Source organism: Seriola aureovittata, chromosome 12, assembly GCF_021018895.1.
Source record: "Seriola aureovittata isolate HTS-2021-v1 ecotype China chromosome 12, ASM2101889v1, whole genome shotgun sequence".
Classification (NCBI taxonomy): domain Eukaryota; kingdom Metazoa; phylum Chordata; class Actinopteri; order Carangiformes; family Carangidae; genus Seriola; species Seriola aureovittata.
Window position 1 is genome coordinate 3,671,941 of NC_079375.1, and position 16,883 is coordinate 3,688,823.

General features: G+C 40.4%; 1 protein-coding gene across 11 annotated transcripts in view; it reads left to right on the forward strand.

The window, feature by feature from the left end:
• The window catches only part of LOC130178837 (disco-interacting protein 2 homolog C), a 204,267-nt gene that overhangs the window by 154,921 nt on the left and 32,463 nt on the right, over positions 1–16,883 (forward strand). For all 11 annotated transcript variants that reach the window (XM_056391367.1, XM_056391372.1, XM_056391365.1 and 8 more), the window contains 9 exons: positions 2,201–2,292; positions 7,053–7,163; positions 10,211–10,334; positions 12,589–12,698; positions 14,365–14,467; positions 14,659–14,723; positions 14,945–15,038; positions 15,359–15,478; positions 16,665–16,779. In XM_056391367.1, coding sequence (XP_056247342.1) covers positions 2,201–2,292; positions 7,053–7,163; positions 10,211–10,334; positions 12,589–12,698; positions 14,365–14,467; positions 14,659–14,723; positions 14,945–15,038; positions 15,359–15,478; positions 16,665–16,779 — 934 coding nt within the window. The remainder of the gene's footprint in view (positions 1–2,200; positions 2,293–7,052; positions 7,164–10,210; positions 10,335–12,588; positions 12,699–14,364; positions 14,468–14,658; positions 14,724–14,944; positions 15,039–15,358; positions 15,479–16,664; positions 16,780–16,883) is intronic.

Below are 16,883 nucleotides of genomic sequence, written 5' to 3' on the forward strand. Positions count from 1 at the left end.
ACATACACAACCTACAGCAGGAAGTCATGACTTGCTTTTAAGAGCCACAAGTCAAAAAATAATGGAACCAAGATAACGCATGTTATTAGTTAGTTAGTTCTGCCTTAGTTCTGCCTTAGTTCTGCCTTAGTTCGGCCTTAGTTCTGCCTTAGTTCGGCCTTAGTTCTGCCTTAGTTCGGCCTTAGTTCTGCCCAGGCTGTGGTCAGAAAGTCGTTTTTGCTTAGGAAGGTTCCTAACTGAGTTATCTAAGCAGCAGCAGGCATGATGAGAGCTGGTCGAATCCTCTATATGATAGGCGTAGGAAACACTGGAGCTTCCTTTATGAAAGGAAAGGAGATAATGCCGTCCCACAATTCCTTGCTGCAGCAACATTTAAAGTGATGCACCACTGTAGTTTCACCTCAGCAGACCCATATGAATGTAGAAACAACAGAGCACCTGTTTGTGACATGATCCAATCACTACTCAACAAATGTATGGAAATGTCATGCCAGGAAACTATAAACTTGCGTCTGAATATAATTTACTCTGATCTCCTGCTCAGTTCTTCATTTCTATTTAATTCTTATTTTAATGGCTCAACCTTCTGGCTTTGTGTTTGTGGTGAGGAAAGGAGTAAATATCCCCCATATGTAATAAATAAAGTTAGCATTTAACATGTAACTCAGTTGATGTGTTGCTCTGCTAGGACCGACCGTGGGCGGGACCAGATGCTCCGGATACATGTCTGCATTTTGTTATTGCCTTACTCACCACTCTGGCAGCAGGTTTTAGTGAATCAGGCAGAAGTCAGCAGCACGTGGCTGCACAGACTCTGGTGTGAACCATAACAACTTACAAAGTGTTTTTATTCCCACCATCTGGAAAAATGGACACATACACTTTAAACATGAAGATGAATAGTTGTACTAGTTGTAATACTTGTAATACTTTCACCTGATTGTTTTGAAATAACTTTTCCAAGGATGTCTTTATAATCATTTTTCTGGACGCGCTGTGTATTTGCAGAAATCATTATATTTTTTTATCTATATCACAAAATATTCTTTCTCTGCACATTTGAATGCATGTTTTGTTAAAGCATGTAAGCAAATGACTGATCATTATGGCTTGTTTCAGTTACTATGACTGACTTTTCCACCAAACGCCACGTCAAAGCCTGTAAGCAGTCGCTAGGCAGATTTTAGGCAGCTATTGGTTTCTAATCTCTCCTGGCAAGCCTAATAAAGTCTACATGCCAAAATCCCCTCTATATGTTTTTTGTGTCTCTTACCTCTGAATTCATTCATTCAATCATTTTTTTCATGAACTGCAGTCGCACCTACTGTCACCGAATCACTGTCGCTCTGCCTTTGTTTGCAATTTACTTTTTCTCCTAACATTTCATTTTCCTCCTGGGATCCACGAGCTCTCCTTTTCTTCAATTCATTAGGTTTGACAAACATCAGAAAAACCTCATTTAGCGTGAAAAACAATGAAGAAGTCACACCGGGTTGCTCATGCATAATATCTGCATCTGTCAGTCAGAATTAGGCGGGGGGGGGGGGGGCAAAGGGTGGAAATTGATTCTATTGTTGTGTTACTTCATTAATGAACAGAGCTGATTTCTCCCTGCAGGGAAAATGAAACTGATGGGAAAGATTTGATAATATTATGTACAGGGAGACATTTAAAGCAACGGTTATTATACACCTTCTGTAAAGTGAAAACATTTCTTCAGCTGCTTCCTGTTTTTGAGTTGTTTCTTGTTCAAAAGAGGTAAAACTTTGGTTCACATTTCCTAATAATAACCAAATACATTTGTCAATATAGTGAAACCCTTTATCTGTGTAATTATATACCGATGTGGATTATGTGGGTCCAGTTACAGTCATGAGGGGGCTTGGTTTGTGCAGTGTTATCAAATCTGTATGATTATATCCATACCAGTCCACTTGTAAGGTGAAATATGAACGTTCATGTCAGTGCAGTGATTTCTTGCATATGGGGACTCATGATGTCATCCTTTGTTCTGTTTCATTATTGTTAGAAAAGCTGTTTTATGTTTTTACAGGGCACAAAATGAATTGCTCGACATTTCACCCTTTGATCCTTTCATTATGTTTTTCATAAAAAACATCTGGGATGTAGTCATTTCAAACCTCAGGTTTCCTGCCTGTATGTATTACAGTGTGTAATAATGCTGTTTATCTACCTGCAGGCAAACTGTGGTCCAGGAGTGTGAAGGTGGCCTACAACCTGCTGCACAAACTGGGAACCAAACAGGAACCACTTGTCAGGCCTGGTGACCGGGTGAGTAAAAAAAAAAAAACTCTGATACTGACAGATTCACAAGAGTCAAAAAGAAAAGTCAAGAGTTGGCATGATATGATAACATGAGGTGTGAGGGTCTTACTCGACAGACGTGTTACTTGGCTGGTCTGACATCTGATGAAATAAAGATTTGTCTTGACTTTAGACTCAGAAGTAAGGCCATTCAAGTCTTTTTGACTTGAAAAACTCAAAACTCTGAAACCTGGTTTCAGAGAGGAGGGTCATCTTGACCAGCTTGTCTGGATGATTTTGAGGCCTTATTCTTTGCTATAATCTGTTAATCGGCCTGAACTGCCTGACATTGAGTTCAAATGATCCAGTTTGTGTTTGGAAAGAGGAGCAGTGCTTCTGTTGTACCCCAACCAATCAGTAGAAGTGTGTAGGGATCTGTCCTGCTGACATCACTTTCAGACGTCATGCACCTGTTGTGATGGTGGCAAGACGTTTTTCACAGTGATCAAAGAAATAGTTGATATTTTCCAAGTTGATTTATATACGGTCACGTGTTTATAGAACAGTGCGGATGTAGCTACATTATATATATGGGTGCCACTTTACAATAAGACGACCCTTATAAAGGATTTATAAATGGTTTATAATTAGGTCATTCATTTGATTGTAAACACTTTATAAATCATAAATATACATCAAGTTAATGATTACTACTCATTAATCTTACTAATGGGTTACTACCATTTATACCTGGTAAAAGGCGCCTTATTGTAAAGTGTAAAATTTATCATCATTTATTAATGCGTTACCAGTTAAAAATGGAAGAAACTCATTAGTAAGATTATTGAGTAGTAAACATTAACTTGATCTTGCCAAATAGTGAGCCTGCATCAATGTATAAAAACTGTGTTATAACTAGTTTATAATCGTTTGTTTGAGTGTTAACAACCGAATGAATAACCTAATTATAAACCATTTATAAATCCTTTATAAGGGTAGTCTTATTGTAAAGTGGTACCTATATATGTCGGTATTATTACTGTGGATGATCATCAGTGCTAAAAACTGCATCTACAGTCATCACAGAGACAGAATTCCAGTTTCAGTTGTTCTTCTTGTTATATTGGGGTGGACGTAGGAATCTCAGATCTGTCAAAACTGTCTGCGTGGCTGGAAGCCACTAGAGGTGGAATGCAAAAGTGTTTGTGTTTTAACTGGATTTAACAGAGCAGAGCCCAAAAACTCTCTGACACAGTCAGAGCAGCTGGGACGAGCAGTTTCTCAACGTCACCTCTCAAGGTTTTTCTGGGTTCCGGCCAGGAATCCTTGGCGACCGACACATGGCCGTCACTCAGCGCTTTAAAAAAATGGACGTGTGTTGTCCGTCCTTCCTTCTCTGTCAGTACAATCATCACATCAGACTCAAGGCCTCTTTACCCCGGCACTCCACACGTGAAGAGATGATGATGCTGAAATGGAAAAGGGTTCAGTAACGGTCCCACATGCGACTGCTGCTGTGTGACACCCCCACTGTCTCTGTTCCCCTTCGTCTTGTCCCTCTTTCATCTTTATTTTAAGCTCAATTTCCCGCTCGACTGGAGGCTAAGTCCAGACTGGCACGGGCCAGTGTGTGTGTATGTGTGTGTATGTATGTGTGTGTGTGTGTGAGTGTGTTTTATGTATCTCAGCCGGAAGGGTGTGTGTTTTAACTACTGTACGAGTCCTTTATTCTTCCCCCTCAGTGTGAATTTAAAAACTGGTCTTTTTCACAGTTTTACTGGAGCTTTAATAAGTTGCACACGCAGAGAAATTACAGCCTGGTTGTGTATTTCGACAGACAAATGTGTCTTCCAGGGTGATTACAGAAATGAGTTTTACTGAGAGTGTTTAGAAAGCTGAGGGGAGTTAATTACACTGAGAAATGATACAGGAGTTTTTATTTTATGAACGTACATCAGAGCGTTAGTAATTCCGTGGTAAAACAAGCTCACACCAGTTTCGGGAAATGAGTCCGGGGAAGAGTCAGACGTGGTTTTGTGGATGTGATTTGACTTTGAGAACCAAAAATGTTTGCAAGGTAGAAGACTGAACGTTTGTTTAATTGTTTTATTTGTGTATAAAACGGTGGTTTCCAACTTTTTCCAACTCATGGCCCATTTGAAAATGTTTACAGCCCACATCTGACCCCCGTAACAAGACAGAGGCCAAACCATGACTCGGAGCACACACATTCAGGATTGAACTGAAAGCAGGGAATGCTCAGTTTTTCTATTTTTGTTTGACGGAGGAGAGATCACTTGTTGTTCGCTCTCTGTCTTTGGACTCTCTTTCCCTTTAACTCTTCCTGTTGCTAACCAGCTATCCACTTTGATGCTCCAGTCTTTGCCATGGATGTAAACTTTTAGCATGCAGTCAGACTGAGATAGAAAACAAGTGTATGATGTGGTCCAGCAGCAACAACATAAAAGTTCCTATCATTGTGTCATCACAGCCTCAATTCCAGGAAATTTTTTTTTAAAAAACATTTAAAACATTATTTATGTTTTATATGTATATATATATATATATATATATATAGTCATATATATATTCATCTTTCACCAAAATTGTAACTTACTGTTTTGCAAATGATTTGCCGGCCCATTTGCAATACCTCTCCGGCCCACCAGTGGACTCTGGCCCACAGGTTGGGAAACACTGGTATAAAATAAATGGGGGAAAGTGACATGTTCCAGAGGCAGGAACTATAACCCCACAGTAAATCCATAGCAATGTTTCTCTCTGGTTATTTTATCTGTAGGTATGAATCTGTTAATAAAATTGTATTCTCAAAAAAAAAAACAAATAAAAAAATTGATTTAAAAAATAATACTTGCAGTGGAAACACTATTTACAATGTGTTTTAGCAAAACGTTTTATTCTTTTCTACAATAACTGCATAGTCAGTGTTTTCCAACTTATTTCTGTTTCCTTTTCTGTGACTGAAAATGTCTGTTCCTTCTGCATATAATAAAATATACCACCACAACATTGGGGTATGGCGTCCATACAGCAGTGTAAGCTTCATATATTATCATCCAGTCAACAGGATGATATCAAAATGGTATTGTCTAGAAATGTGAATAATGTCAGGCTGAGCGCGGTGGCACAGAGCGTCGTGCTCCTCCCCTCCGCTCTCTCTGGCATCATCTGCAGCTGAAACCTGAACGTCTCCAATGAGACCTGCACATGTCAACATTAGTCCTGGTAAAGGGTCATGACATCACTCTCATTCACTCAGGTGCACTTAGCTTATAGCTTCAACCCCATGCCACACACACATAGACACACACACACACACACACACATCCAGTCTCGTCCAGTATATGGAAGCTATTAAGCAGCACTTAAGCTGGGATTCACCGTTATCATCACAAGCAGCAACTGGAGCCGAACTGGATCCAACATGGCGGAGCCGGAGTTAAATGGTCTGCTGCTGTGGCGATACAGAAGCACACTGGAGCTGGTTGTTGTGTTCGTGTGCTGTGTGAAAGATGGCAGATAATATGTTTCCCGGGTGGTTTCATGGTGTAGATATGATCGTCAGATGAGTCAACTACAAGGAGAGTACAGATAAATGTACAGGATGAGTTCTTACATCAGTAGAAATTAAAATGCTAGGGCCTCTGTTTTTACTTGAGTGAGCTCTGCCAGCATCACCTGATTCTGTGGGTATCATGGAGTTTTGCAACTTCTGAGCTTCTGCAGAAAGTACTCCCTTACATGAAAGTTTTTATTCCTCTGCACCGACAGCCGGAGCCAGAGGAGTATTGTTATTGTGACTTTTAACCGTTTAAACTGGAGAGAAATGAACTGAGAGAGAGAGAGAGAGAGAATGAAATGGAGGAGAGAAAAAGAGTGATGCCTCACAGGTTGACAGGTAGAGAGGAAAGCATAGCAGAGAGTCGAGGAATTAGAAAAAGAAAACAGAGGAAGGAAAGGCAGGAGGAGTGGCTTAGGTTAGAGAGAGAGAGAGAGAGAGAGAGAGAGAGAGAGAGGGGCTGACCAGATGCCCCCTGAAAGATTCAGCTTTTATTCTTTTCTGATAAGACCCATTATCTGCATGGATGAATTTCTGGCTCTGTGGCGTCAGTTCATATCAGCGAACATCTTTCGGAGTAACACACACAAAGAACATGCTGCGAGCACATTTTCCATATAATTCTTTTTTTTTTTTTCTTTTTCCTGACTCTTTGGCCTTTCCCGCTCATTCTGTAGTTAAACAATCATCTCCACAGTAGTGATGAGCAGATCGGCTCTGATGTCATCCATGTAAACATAAATCATCTACCTGCCACCCAGACCTGCACCTCATCACACATTACCAGTATTTCTCTGTGGGATATTACGGGTGATGATATGCTAACATATTAAACTGAGGTAGGCAGGTTTTAAATAAATAAATAAATGAAAATTAAAAGAAGCATTAATAAGCACTCTGTGTTTTTGTTCTTGTGTTTCATTTTCTTTGTATATCTGGTTGATGGATTAATTTAAATATTTGTATCCCTTCCACTGCATATATTATGTTATTACTGTTTCTTTTGACTTGTTTCTTTTTCTCATTTTTATTCTTATTTTATTATTATAAATTTTTTCTTCTTCTTTTTTTTCATTTTGTAAATTTTTTACATTGAGGTGAGGTTTTAATAATCGCCCTAGATGGCTTTCTGACCTCACCTGCACATCCACCTCATAAAAAATGATATACAATATACAATGATATGTCCGTCTCCTTCTGCCTGTAGGTGGCGCTGGTCTTCCCGAACAACGACCCCGCTGCCTTCATGACGGCCTTCTACGGCTGCCTGCTGGCTGAGGTCGTCCCTGTGCCGATAGAGGTCCCACTGACCAGGAAGGTAAGTGTTCTTCAGGGTGCACAACCTCAACTAGGACTTGATCAGTTTAGTTCAATACTAACTCGACTCAGTAGTGATTCTTATGTAAATTCGATGTAAATGAAAATGGCAGCTGTTTATTGGATGATGTTTATCAGTTTTAAATCTATCAAAAAAGAAGGATGGTGACATTACATGGACATTAAACAGAACATTTTGACTTTATGTAGAAGGTGTTTTGCAACATTCTTAAGCCCCATGAGACAAAACCTGTCAATCTGATAAACTGTTACCATGACGACATAAGCCCTCGGTTAAACTTTGGGCACGGTCTTGGTCGGATATTGAAAAAGTCAACACTGACTTATATACAAATGACCATATATATGTAATGTCAGAAGAGAGGATCAGATCATTCCAGTCAGGCTGAACTTTGTATAGAGCAAGAACAAAGGACAAAGGAATGAACACAGATTGGTCAAGATACATATCAACTGATGATTACATCCGATCACAAACACCCACGAGATATACATACACGTGTCTACTACTCATATAGATATCCTCAGACACAAGAAACCTGGAAAGTCACGTAAAGATCCGAACCGTGTGCAGCTCTTCGTCTTTAAGTATAAACAGGATGAGGAGAACAGTGAACTTCTTCACATTCATTTCTAATAATACAATCAATAGCATAAAAGAAACTCCTGATTGAATGAGTGGGCAACTAATGATTTTACTTCATCATTTTGGTATTAAAAATGATCAACCAGCCATATAATCTTCTTTTACTTCCACGATTATCTAAAAGAAACAAGTTGTAGTTCTCAGAGAAGAAACTTTGTGTTGTCAGATTATCCTGTTGGGTCGATTTTTGATCAGTGGTTTTTGATGGTTTGTAGTTTTGAGAATTATATGTTGATTTCTTCAGTGTTTGAAGGAATATATTTCTATATATATAAACCCTGAGTTCTGGCTGAGAAGCAGCAGCAGCACGCTGCTGATAGAGTGCAGCTGATGGAAACAGACAGTGATGGAGAGCTTGTGTGTTTTCAGGTGATTGAGAAACAGTCGGCCCTCAAGTGGTCAGAGGAGTTTCTTCTTCTTCTCTTTCTTCTTCTTCTTCATGTCAAACAGTGTTAGTGAGTTGAAAGGAGGACATGCAGCAGAGTCTCGCAGCGCTAATTCACACCAGTCAGTGAAGCTAATTCTCAGTTTGTGGGGATTGTATTAAAGACGTGAGTCACGGCGCAGCACAGAACACACTGAGCTCTGCTGAGGCGTAATCACAACCAAATGTCTGTTGTTGCTGCTGTGGATCTGTCTGAGTCACAGTTTGGATGGATTGTCGCCGGGCGCTGTCGTGTCCTCAGGACGGCTGACGTGTGTCTCAGGGTCAGTGGAGGTCTGAGTTTGACGCTGTGGATTTCAACCTTAAGAAAACGTTTTTTTAATTCATTTTCTTTTCAATCTTTTTACTTTTCTCTAAAATAAATGTACAAAAAACAACAAATAACAAAAACAGATACATGTCTAAATAAAACAATAGAAAAGTACATAAATAAATAAATGAATGGGAGAAATAAACCATGACGTGCACGAAGCATGTGACTTAAACGTCCACTGAAGAGATGAAAAGTTGCTCCAGATGAAAACATCACATCTGTGTGGAGCAATGAGGAGACTGTGACCTTCCTAAAATTCATACAGTACATGAACAGAAATGTCACATTTTCCACATTGTTTTCTTTTGTTTGAGGATTTTTAGCTCTTTTATTATTTTGTTGTGTCGTTGCGCTCTCTTCTTCTGCAGTGGTTTAATGGCACCAACTCGATAATTAGCTCCACCAGCTGTTTCCTCTTGATGCACCAACACATGGAAATGCACATTCATTTCGACAATTTTCTGGATATTCTGAAGTTTAAAATAACTTCATTTTGAACAAAGTTCTATCTCATGTATCATCTGCTGTTATATCATTGTTCAGGCATATTTAAGGCTTTATCTCTTTACTTACACCCCAGTTATTTGGGTTTCTGCAACAGTTATACTATAAACTAGTCTGCCTTTATAGTCGAGTGGTGGTCCGTATAATTTCACCTTTTACCTGTCTCTGTGCAACTTCAGCCAAATAATATCTCTACAAGATCCTTTAGAACCTGGTACATGTTGAAATATCACAAGTAAAATACAGTAAGACCAAGGGTTATGTGTAATAGACATATTTGCCAAAACCATTCTTACTGAGCTCTGCTGTTACATCATCAGCTAGCCCAATAATAAACTAATAAAATCACCTTTTAAATCATCCCCAATACCAAAGAGAAATTTTAGATTAAAATGACGTGTTTTCATCTGATTGTAAACACAATAAATCATGGAAAGCTCATATTGAGTTGGAGAAGAGCAGCATGTTAATGTTAGAGAGCAGAACACATAAAATATCTGGCAGATTATTATCAAATGATGCAGTTACTAAATGGACAGAGCTGCCTACTCCTACGTTGAGTGGTGAGTGTTTACAGCTCACTGAGTGAAACTTTTATTTGTGTTAGTTACAATATGAATCTGGTAGAAATAGAACTTCCTGCTTAGGTCTCTGTACATTTCTGACCGACTCCTGGAGCTTTAGTTTGAACATCATTCAGTCACAGATGACGTCCCACAGGAAGAGAAATCCATTTCTACAAACTAAATTTAACAATTCCACTGGGAAGGTTTCAATGATTTAAGCAAAATCCAATTGTATTAAAGCTCCATATAGTATAAAGGCAGATGTCCATGTGCTGTTTGATTATAAAGCAGGTCTAGGTTCTATATTAATACTGTAAAAGTATCAAATCCTCAGTCCACAGAGAAATCGTCGTGTGGATGATTCAAGCAAGAGAGTTTCATGTCAATCTCAGTGTTGAAGCTTACACCCAGAACCCTGGAAACCCAATCTAACACCTCCCACTTTGCACCTGTAGAGAACAGAGGAGCTAAGCAGGACCCAGAAACACGTATTGATTAACTACAAACCCAACCCAGCTGTTTAATCACGTTTGATCCGTCTGTCTCTCTCCAGGATGCCGGCAGTCAGCAGATTGGATTCCTGCTGGGGAGCTGTGGAGTGACGGTGGCTCTGACCAGCGACGCCTGCCACAAAGGGTTACCCAAGAGTCCCACCGGAGAGATCCCACAGTTCAAAGGTCTCACATAAATAAACGCACACATACATCCTGTCATCACACCTGTGCACATACCAGCAGTTTATCTGTGGCTACACACACACACACACACACACACACACACACACACACACACACACACACACACACCCAAGTCTGTCAACAAGAAGTGCTTTTCTTACAGAAACGTGAGGAAGTGTATTTTAAAACACAGTAAAGTAGAAAAAAAATCTGTTATAATAAAATTGAATTAAATATAAATGGACTGGAAATATTGTTATAGTGCAGTTACAAGGCAGTAATATATAATGAGCTGACAACACACATGTGACAATACACTGATGTGAACACACACAACCACTCATACAGAGGTCAGAGGTCAGAGTATGGCCGTGCTTCTCTTGTTTCGGTGCCGCTTTCCCGTGTCTCTCCCGTGTGGGATGAATGGAAAGACTGATGGCAGCAGACAGCTGGCTGGGTGATGGATGACAGGATGATAGAGAGACATAGAGAGAGAGAGAGAGAGAGTCAGTGAAGCAGTAATGCAAATCGATAGAGAAACTACTGACAAGACGGAGGAGAGAAAGAGAACGGATGGAAGGAGATGCATGATCGAGGATAGAGAGACATTAGCAGTGAATAGAGAGAGAGAGAGAATCTCCTAGTGATTAATAACGACTGTTTGCTTTTCAGTAATGGATGTATAAATAGCAACGTGATGCCGCCAGATTTACTGCTCCTCACTCAGCATGGATTTAGGAGTGTGTGTGTGTGTGTGGTGTGTGTGTGTGTGTGTGTGTGTGTGTGTGTGTGTGTGCGTGTGCGTGTGCGTGTGCGTGTGCGTGTGTGTGTGGCTCATTAAGGTGGAGTGCTCCTCTTATTGATCAGCAGGCTTTAAACTCATCTCATTCACATGGCTGATTGTTTCTTCTGTCTCGCTGCCTGGCAGGAACATCAGCATTAATTCAGACATAACAGCTCTCACATACTCAGGGTTTTTACATTCGCTCATCTTCTGCCATATAAACACTCAGCGCTGAGCAGCACGTCATCCTAATGATGAAACTCTGTCTTTGTGACAGTGGGAGTAAAATCTATGCATGTAGACGCTCAACATGATGCTCTCCTTGACCAGATAATACAGATACAGATATATATGATATATTTTTCACTGATATGCTTAAAATATCTGAGATTAAATTAAACGGAGGAGGGTGTGGATGCCACTTCAGGTCCATGAGAGTGAGATTGACACGTCTCTGGGTCCTGACAGTTCTGAGGCCCTTCCTGTGTCTCCAAACCATCAACTGGCTGTGACACAGTATCTGCATTTGCAGCCAGGGGCAGGGATACAACATGGGATACCTGGGATGCCGATGACATGGCAGCATAGGCCTTCATGGCTCTGTCAAAAGTCAAATATGCCACCTCCAACAGACTGGGGTTGGATGGACCCAAAGCGATTGGAGATCACTGTGGTCAACTGTTCCACAGGCAAACAAGTTCCCCCTTCAGCTCTGAAAATGTGGCTGCAAGAAAGGCTGCACAGTGAAGAACAGGTTCAACAACAGCAACAAAACAATCACTGTGTTTTTGAAGTTTTAAGCTAAGTTTTTAAGGTCGTATGGAATATTGTTCTACTCCCTACAGCCACTGTGTTGTCAGGGTTGATTAACAAAACGATTAAGCTTGTATGCAACAGACAGGACGTTATAAAGTCTCGCTTAGGTTCTGGGATACAATCACACTGTGAGACACTTCATCTGAGCAGGTTATGGTGTCGTATATGGTGTCATTGGAATCCTTGACCATCACAACATGGGCGGAGCACCTTTCTAAACCCACATTACAAAGTGCTTTACACAAGACAGCAAAAATAAAACATGCAAGTCCTATAAGGCAACAGTAAATCAGAAATACAAGTGTCTTAGTAGTTGTGCAAATAGATCAAAGGCGGTGTCACCAGCAAGAGGGAGATCAGTAAAAATCAATTAAAAAAAAAATTAAAAAGTAAAGAAAACTGGAGGTGTCAAAATCCAGAACCAGTCCTAGTACTGATCCAAAATCTGGTTCCAGTCCCAATCCAGTCTAAAGGAGGTTCAACAGCTAAATCAAGATATAAATGTTACAATAAAAATGTCGCCAACATTCCCAAAACAACTGAAGACAGGCCTTCCCAAACATTAGTTTTCTTACCCATAATCCTCTCACCAAGACATCTTTTCATACATTGGAGACTTAAGTGGAGGTTTGTTTTGTGTCCTTGTGTGTCCAGGCTGGCCCAAGGTGCTGTGGTTCGTCGCAGAGTCCAAACACCTCTCCAAACCGCCCCGGGACTGGTTCCCACATATCAAGGACGCCAACCAAGACACTGCCTACATCGAGGTAACACACATACACACACACACACACACACTGATACCAACACTGAAGCGTGTCTACTCGGGGGCACTAAAACATTTCCACTCGTGGAGTTTCGGTCATTACCGTCTTATGAATGGAAATCAATGGTGTTACATGTCTTTTGAATTAGAACCGCTGCTTCTCTGCCGACTGCCGGTCAATGCTATCATCCCGTCTGATTGATTTGAATTCACTTAACGACCCCTCGCGCAGCTGGGGCCTTAATTGCACCGGCAGCAAGGTGAAATGTCTCCTTGATTGCGCCACCGATTGAAAAAGGCCGAGAGGAAAAATGATGAAAGAAGAGGGATGATTGAAAAAACGATCGACCTTTAGTTTTTTTTAAATTTTATTTTCTTGGGCTTTTGTGCCTTTATTGGACAGGATAGTAGAGAGAGACAGGAAATGGGGAGGCAGAGAGAGGGGGAATGACATGCAGTAAGGGCCCGTCCGATGCAGGACTCGAGCCGGGGCCGACTGCAGCGAGGACTGTAGCCTCTGCACATGACGCCCCGACCTTTAGTTTTTAACAGAAGCTGCGACTCAGACAGTCGAGACAGATGAAATTACTGTGCATCTTATTCCTGTGGCTTCTTTAACATTTATTTGAAAGATAATGTCTCAGTTTTTTATAACTTTAATAGCTTCATTTTCATGCCAGCAGTTGTTTTGTCAGATAGGTGCCAGACTTTTCAGAGAGAGGAGATCTTATTTTGGAAAGAATGTCATTGATTACTGTCGACTCCACAGCACTCAGACATCATTCTGGTTTTGGAAACTGAGTAAAAAAGAAGCTTAAATCCAGCAGTCAATACTTCTACAGCTGATTTAGCCCTCAAAAATATATTAATATTAGTATCACAGTGTCTCAAGATGTACTGTATTGTTTTATAACCTACACTGGTAAACAAAACAGGAGTCAGAGGCAACGGACTCGCTGTCATTGTATTTCATGTGTTGTTCTTTGGTGGACTGTTGCTAATTGGCTAATAAAAGGTCAAATGATGAGGAAGATTTGTAAGTGCCTCACCTTTATGTGCAAGAGCCAAACAACCCTGCAGATATACAAAAGATTTCTGTTGTGAAATGTATCATATGAAAACACCATAATGAAAGTTGCCTGGCTTATAGCTGTTTATCTACCAGTCTAAATGAAACGTTGCCAAGAGCTGTCTACAGTAATGGAATGCAACACCAATGTTAACTCATGTTTTGCTTCTATTTTCTATCACCTTTCTTCTAACTAAGCTAACCAGCTAGCTCCAGTCCTGCTGGCCCATCTTCTCACTTTCCGATACTGAGTCACTGTAGCGTCCAGTCTGCCATGACTATATATATATATATGTGTATATATATATATATAACATAGTATACTGTTCTTTTAAAGGTACCATGGTGCATCTATCTATCTATCTATCTGTTGTGTACTGTTGTAAACTATAGTGGGTATAATAGTAAAGTTTCTTATGGGATGTTTTTAAAATTTCATTAGCAGTGTAAATTACTCATACTATATCTATATTAGCAGAATATTTTGCGGTCTCCTTGTCAACTGCAGTCAACGGTGTCTTAGCAATGTTTCAGTAATAATCCGTAAAGTCTCACAGTAAGAACACCTCTCTCTGTCTGCGTCTGTGTCTTTGTCCAGTATAAAACCTGTAAGGACGGCAGCGTTCTCGGCGTGACGGTGATGAGGATATCCATGCTCACACACTGTCAGGCCCTCACACAGTCCTGCTCATACACAGAAGGTAACACACACACACACACACAAATACATTTACACCTCATTTTATTCAGTTTGTAGTTCCTCTCACCTCAGATGGTGTAGAGTACTGCTTATAATAGCAATGAGTCAATTAAACTGTACAACTGTATTTAAAATAATGTCCTGTCTCACTGAATAAGGCGTTAATGTTAATGTCTCTGTCTCGCCCTCCAGCTGAGACCATAGTGAATGTATTAGACTTCAAGAAGGATGTCGGACTGTGGCACGCCGTCCTGACTGTAAGGAGAAACCCACCTTAATCAGAACAGTGTTGATTAATCAATTTAAATAATGCATAATAAGGAAATTCAACTTTTATGCAAACGCCAGTTATTCATATTCCATTCTTAACTTAATGCTTTAAAAAAACAACTCCTCTCTCTCTCTCTCTCTCTCTCTCTCTCTCTCTCTCTCTCTCTCTCTCTCTCTCTCTGTCTCTCTCTCTCTCTGTGTCTGTCAGAGTGTGATGAATATGATGCATGTCATCAGTATTCCCTACGCCCTCATGAAGGTCAACCCTCTGTCCTGGATCCAGAAAGTCTGCCAGTACAAAGGTAAAATATCCACCCTGGTCTGGTACAAAGTACTAGTTAGTGCTTCAGAAGAACCTGTGAAACATGGATAAAGTTAATATCAATGAACCATTTCCATATTAACTTTGAGATGTGAGTTTCTGTCCTACACACTGTTGCATAATTTTTTAATGGTTGGTTATGTTAAGAAAGTCTGATTTTGTGATTTACAGTAACGTAATGTGTGTAAACACTGTATGTGATATGATGGTTTTTGTGTGTGTGTGTGTGTGTGTGTGTGTGTGTGTGTGTGTGTGTGTGTGTGTGTGTGTGTGTGTGTGTGTGTGTGTGTGTGTGTGTAGCCAAAGTGGCGTGTGTGAAATCGCGGGACATGCACTGGGCTCTGGTGGCCCATCGGGACCAGCGAGACATCAACCTGAGCTCCCTGCGCATGCTGGTTGTGGCTGACGGTTCAAACCCCTGTAAGAACACACTCTCTAAAGACGTAGCTTTGCTGTGTAGTAAAGCTAATGAAGTCATCAACCCTCTGAGGTCTGAGGGTATTTTCTCAATTTCTACATTTTTTCTTAAATTCATCTTTTAAAAGTTGTTTATGTCACAATTTTCAGAACTATTTCAGCTCGTTCTGTAATGAGGCCTTTTTCCAACCCTTTGCACTGCTGAAGCCTAGTTTTTTAAATTCTCCAAATCTCTTGTGAAAACAAACTTTTACTGATGTGGATGAGTTGAAATGGGTTTACCAAAGTCTTAGCTTCATAAAAAATAGTTCAATATATGAGTGAAATATGAGATAATGTATAATAAATGCCTAAAAATTAGATTGAGTCGAAGCGTTGTCTGTCACTCTGCTTTAACAAACTTTAGAGGCCTGCTTCGAGGCCTTCTAGCTCTGGCTTTGAGTCATGTGCAATCTTGCAAGAATATGAAACGTGGAGAGTCAACAGATTTCAACGACATTCAAACCACATTTCTATCCTGTATTATCACAAAGATATTAATAGAAACATCCGTCGACCTCAGAGGGTTAAAGCTAAAGGGTTCCTCCGCTGGGAACCATGAATATGGACCGACCAGTACATTGTAATGGATATTGTGTTTTTCATCATAATGGAAGTTGAACAACAGAACTAGAAATACCATAAACAGCTTCACTGTTAATGCAGTAACGTATATTTTGCCCTGGAACTAACAGTCTATTCTTGTATTTGCATTTTCACTAAATGCAGCACCGTCCCTCACTTCCTTATCTTACTGAATTTTATTGTATTTTTAGGTTTTTGTCATTTTTTCACGTTAAGCAACATTTCTTTTTTGAAATCCACAAAACATGTTGTTGTTGCAGTAAGACTGTAAACAGCCTGAGAGGCGAAACCCAGGGGGGAAAAAGTCCATTAGTCTTTCACGATGTTTGTAAAGCTTACTTCAGAGAGTGCACGGCAGTAACTGAGGCGATCCTAATGACTACATCAACATTTTTACCAAGTCCTCTCTGGATTCTGGCAGCTGAGCAACAGAAAGTGTAAAAACACTGTAGGATGTGATCCCCAGTGGAAACTACAGCGTTACAATTAAAACGACAAGAGCAGCTGTAATGAGCTGCTGTTTGCTGAATGACAAAGGCACTGAGGTTTTGACTGTCTCGCTCAGGGTCGATTTCGTCCTGTGACGCCTTCCTCAACGTCTTCCAGACTAAAGGTTTGAGGCCGGAGGTCATCTGTCCCTGCGCCAGCTCCCCTGAGGCTCTCACTGTAGCTATAAGGAGGTACACACACTCACACACACAGACACGCATACACACATGTGCCAGGGGTAGTTTTTCCACATGTGTGTGTCTTTTTTAAAAACATGTGGGTCTAGACTGGAAAA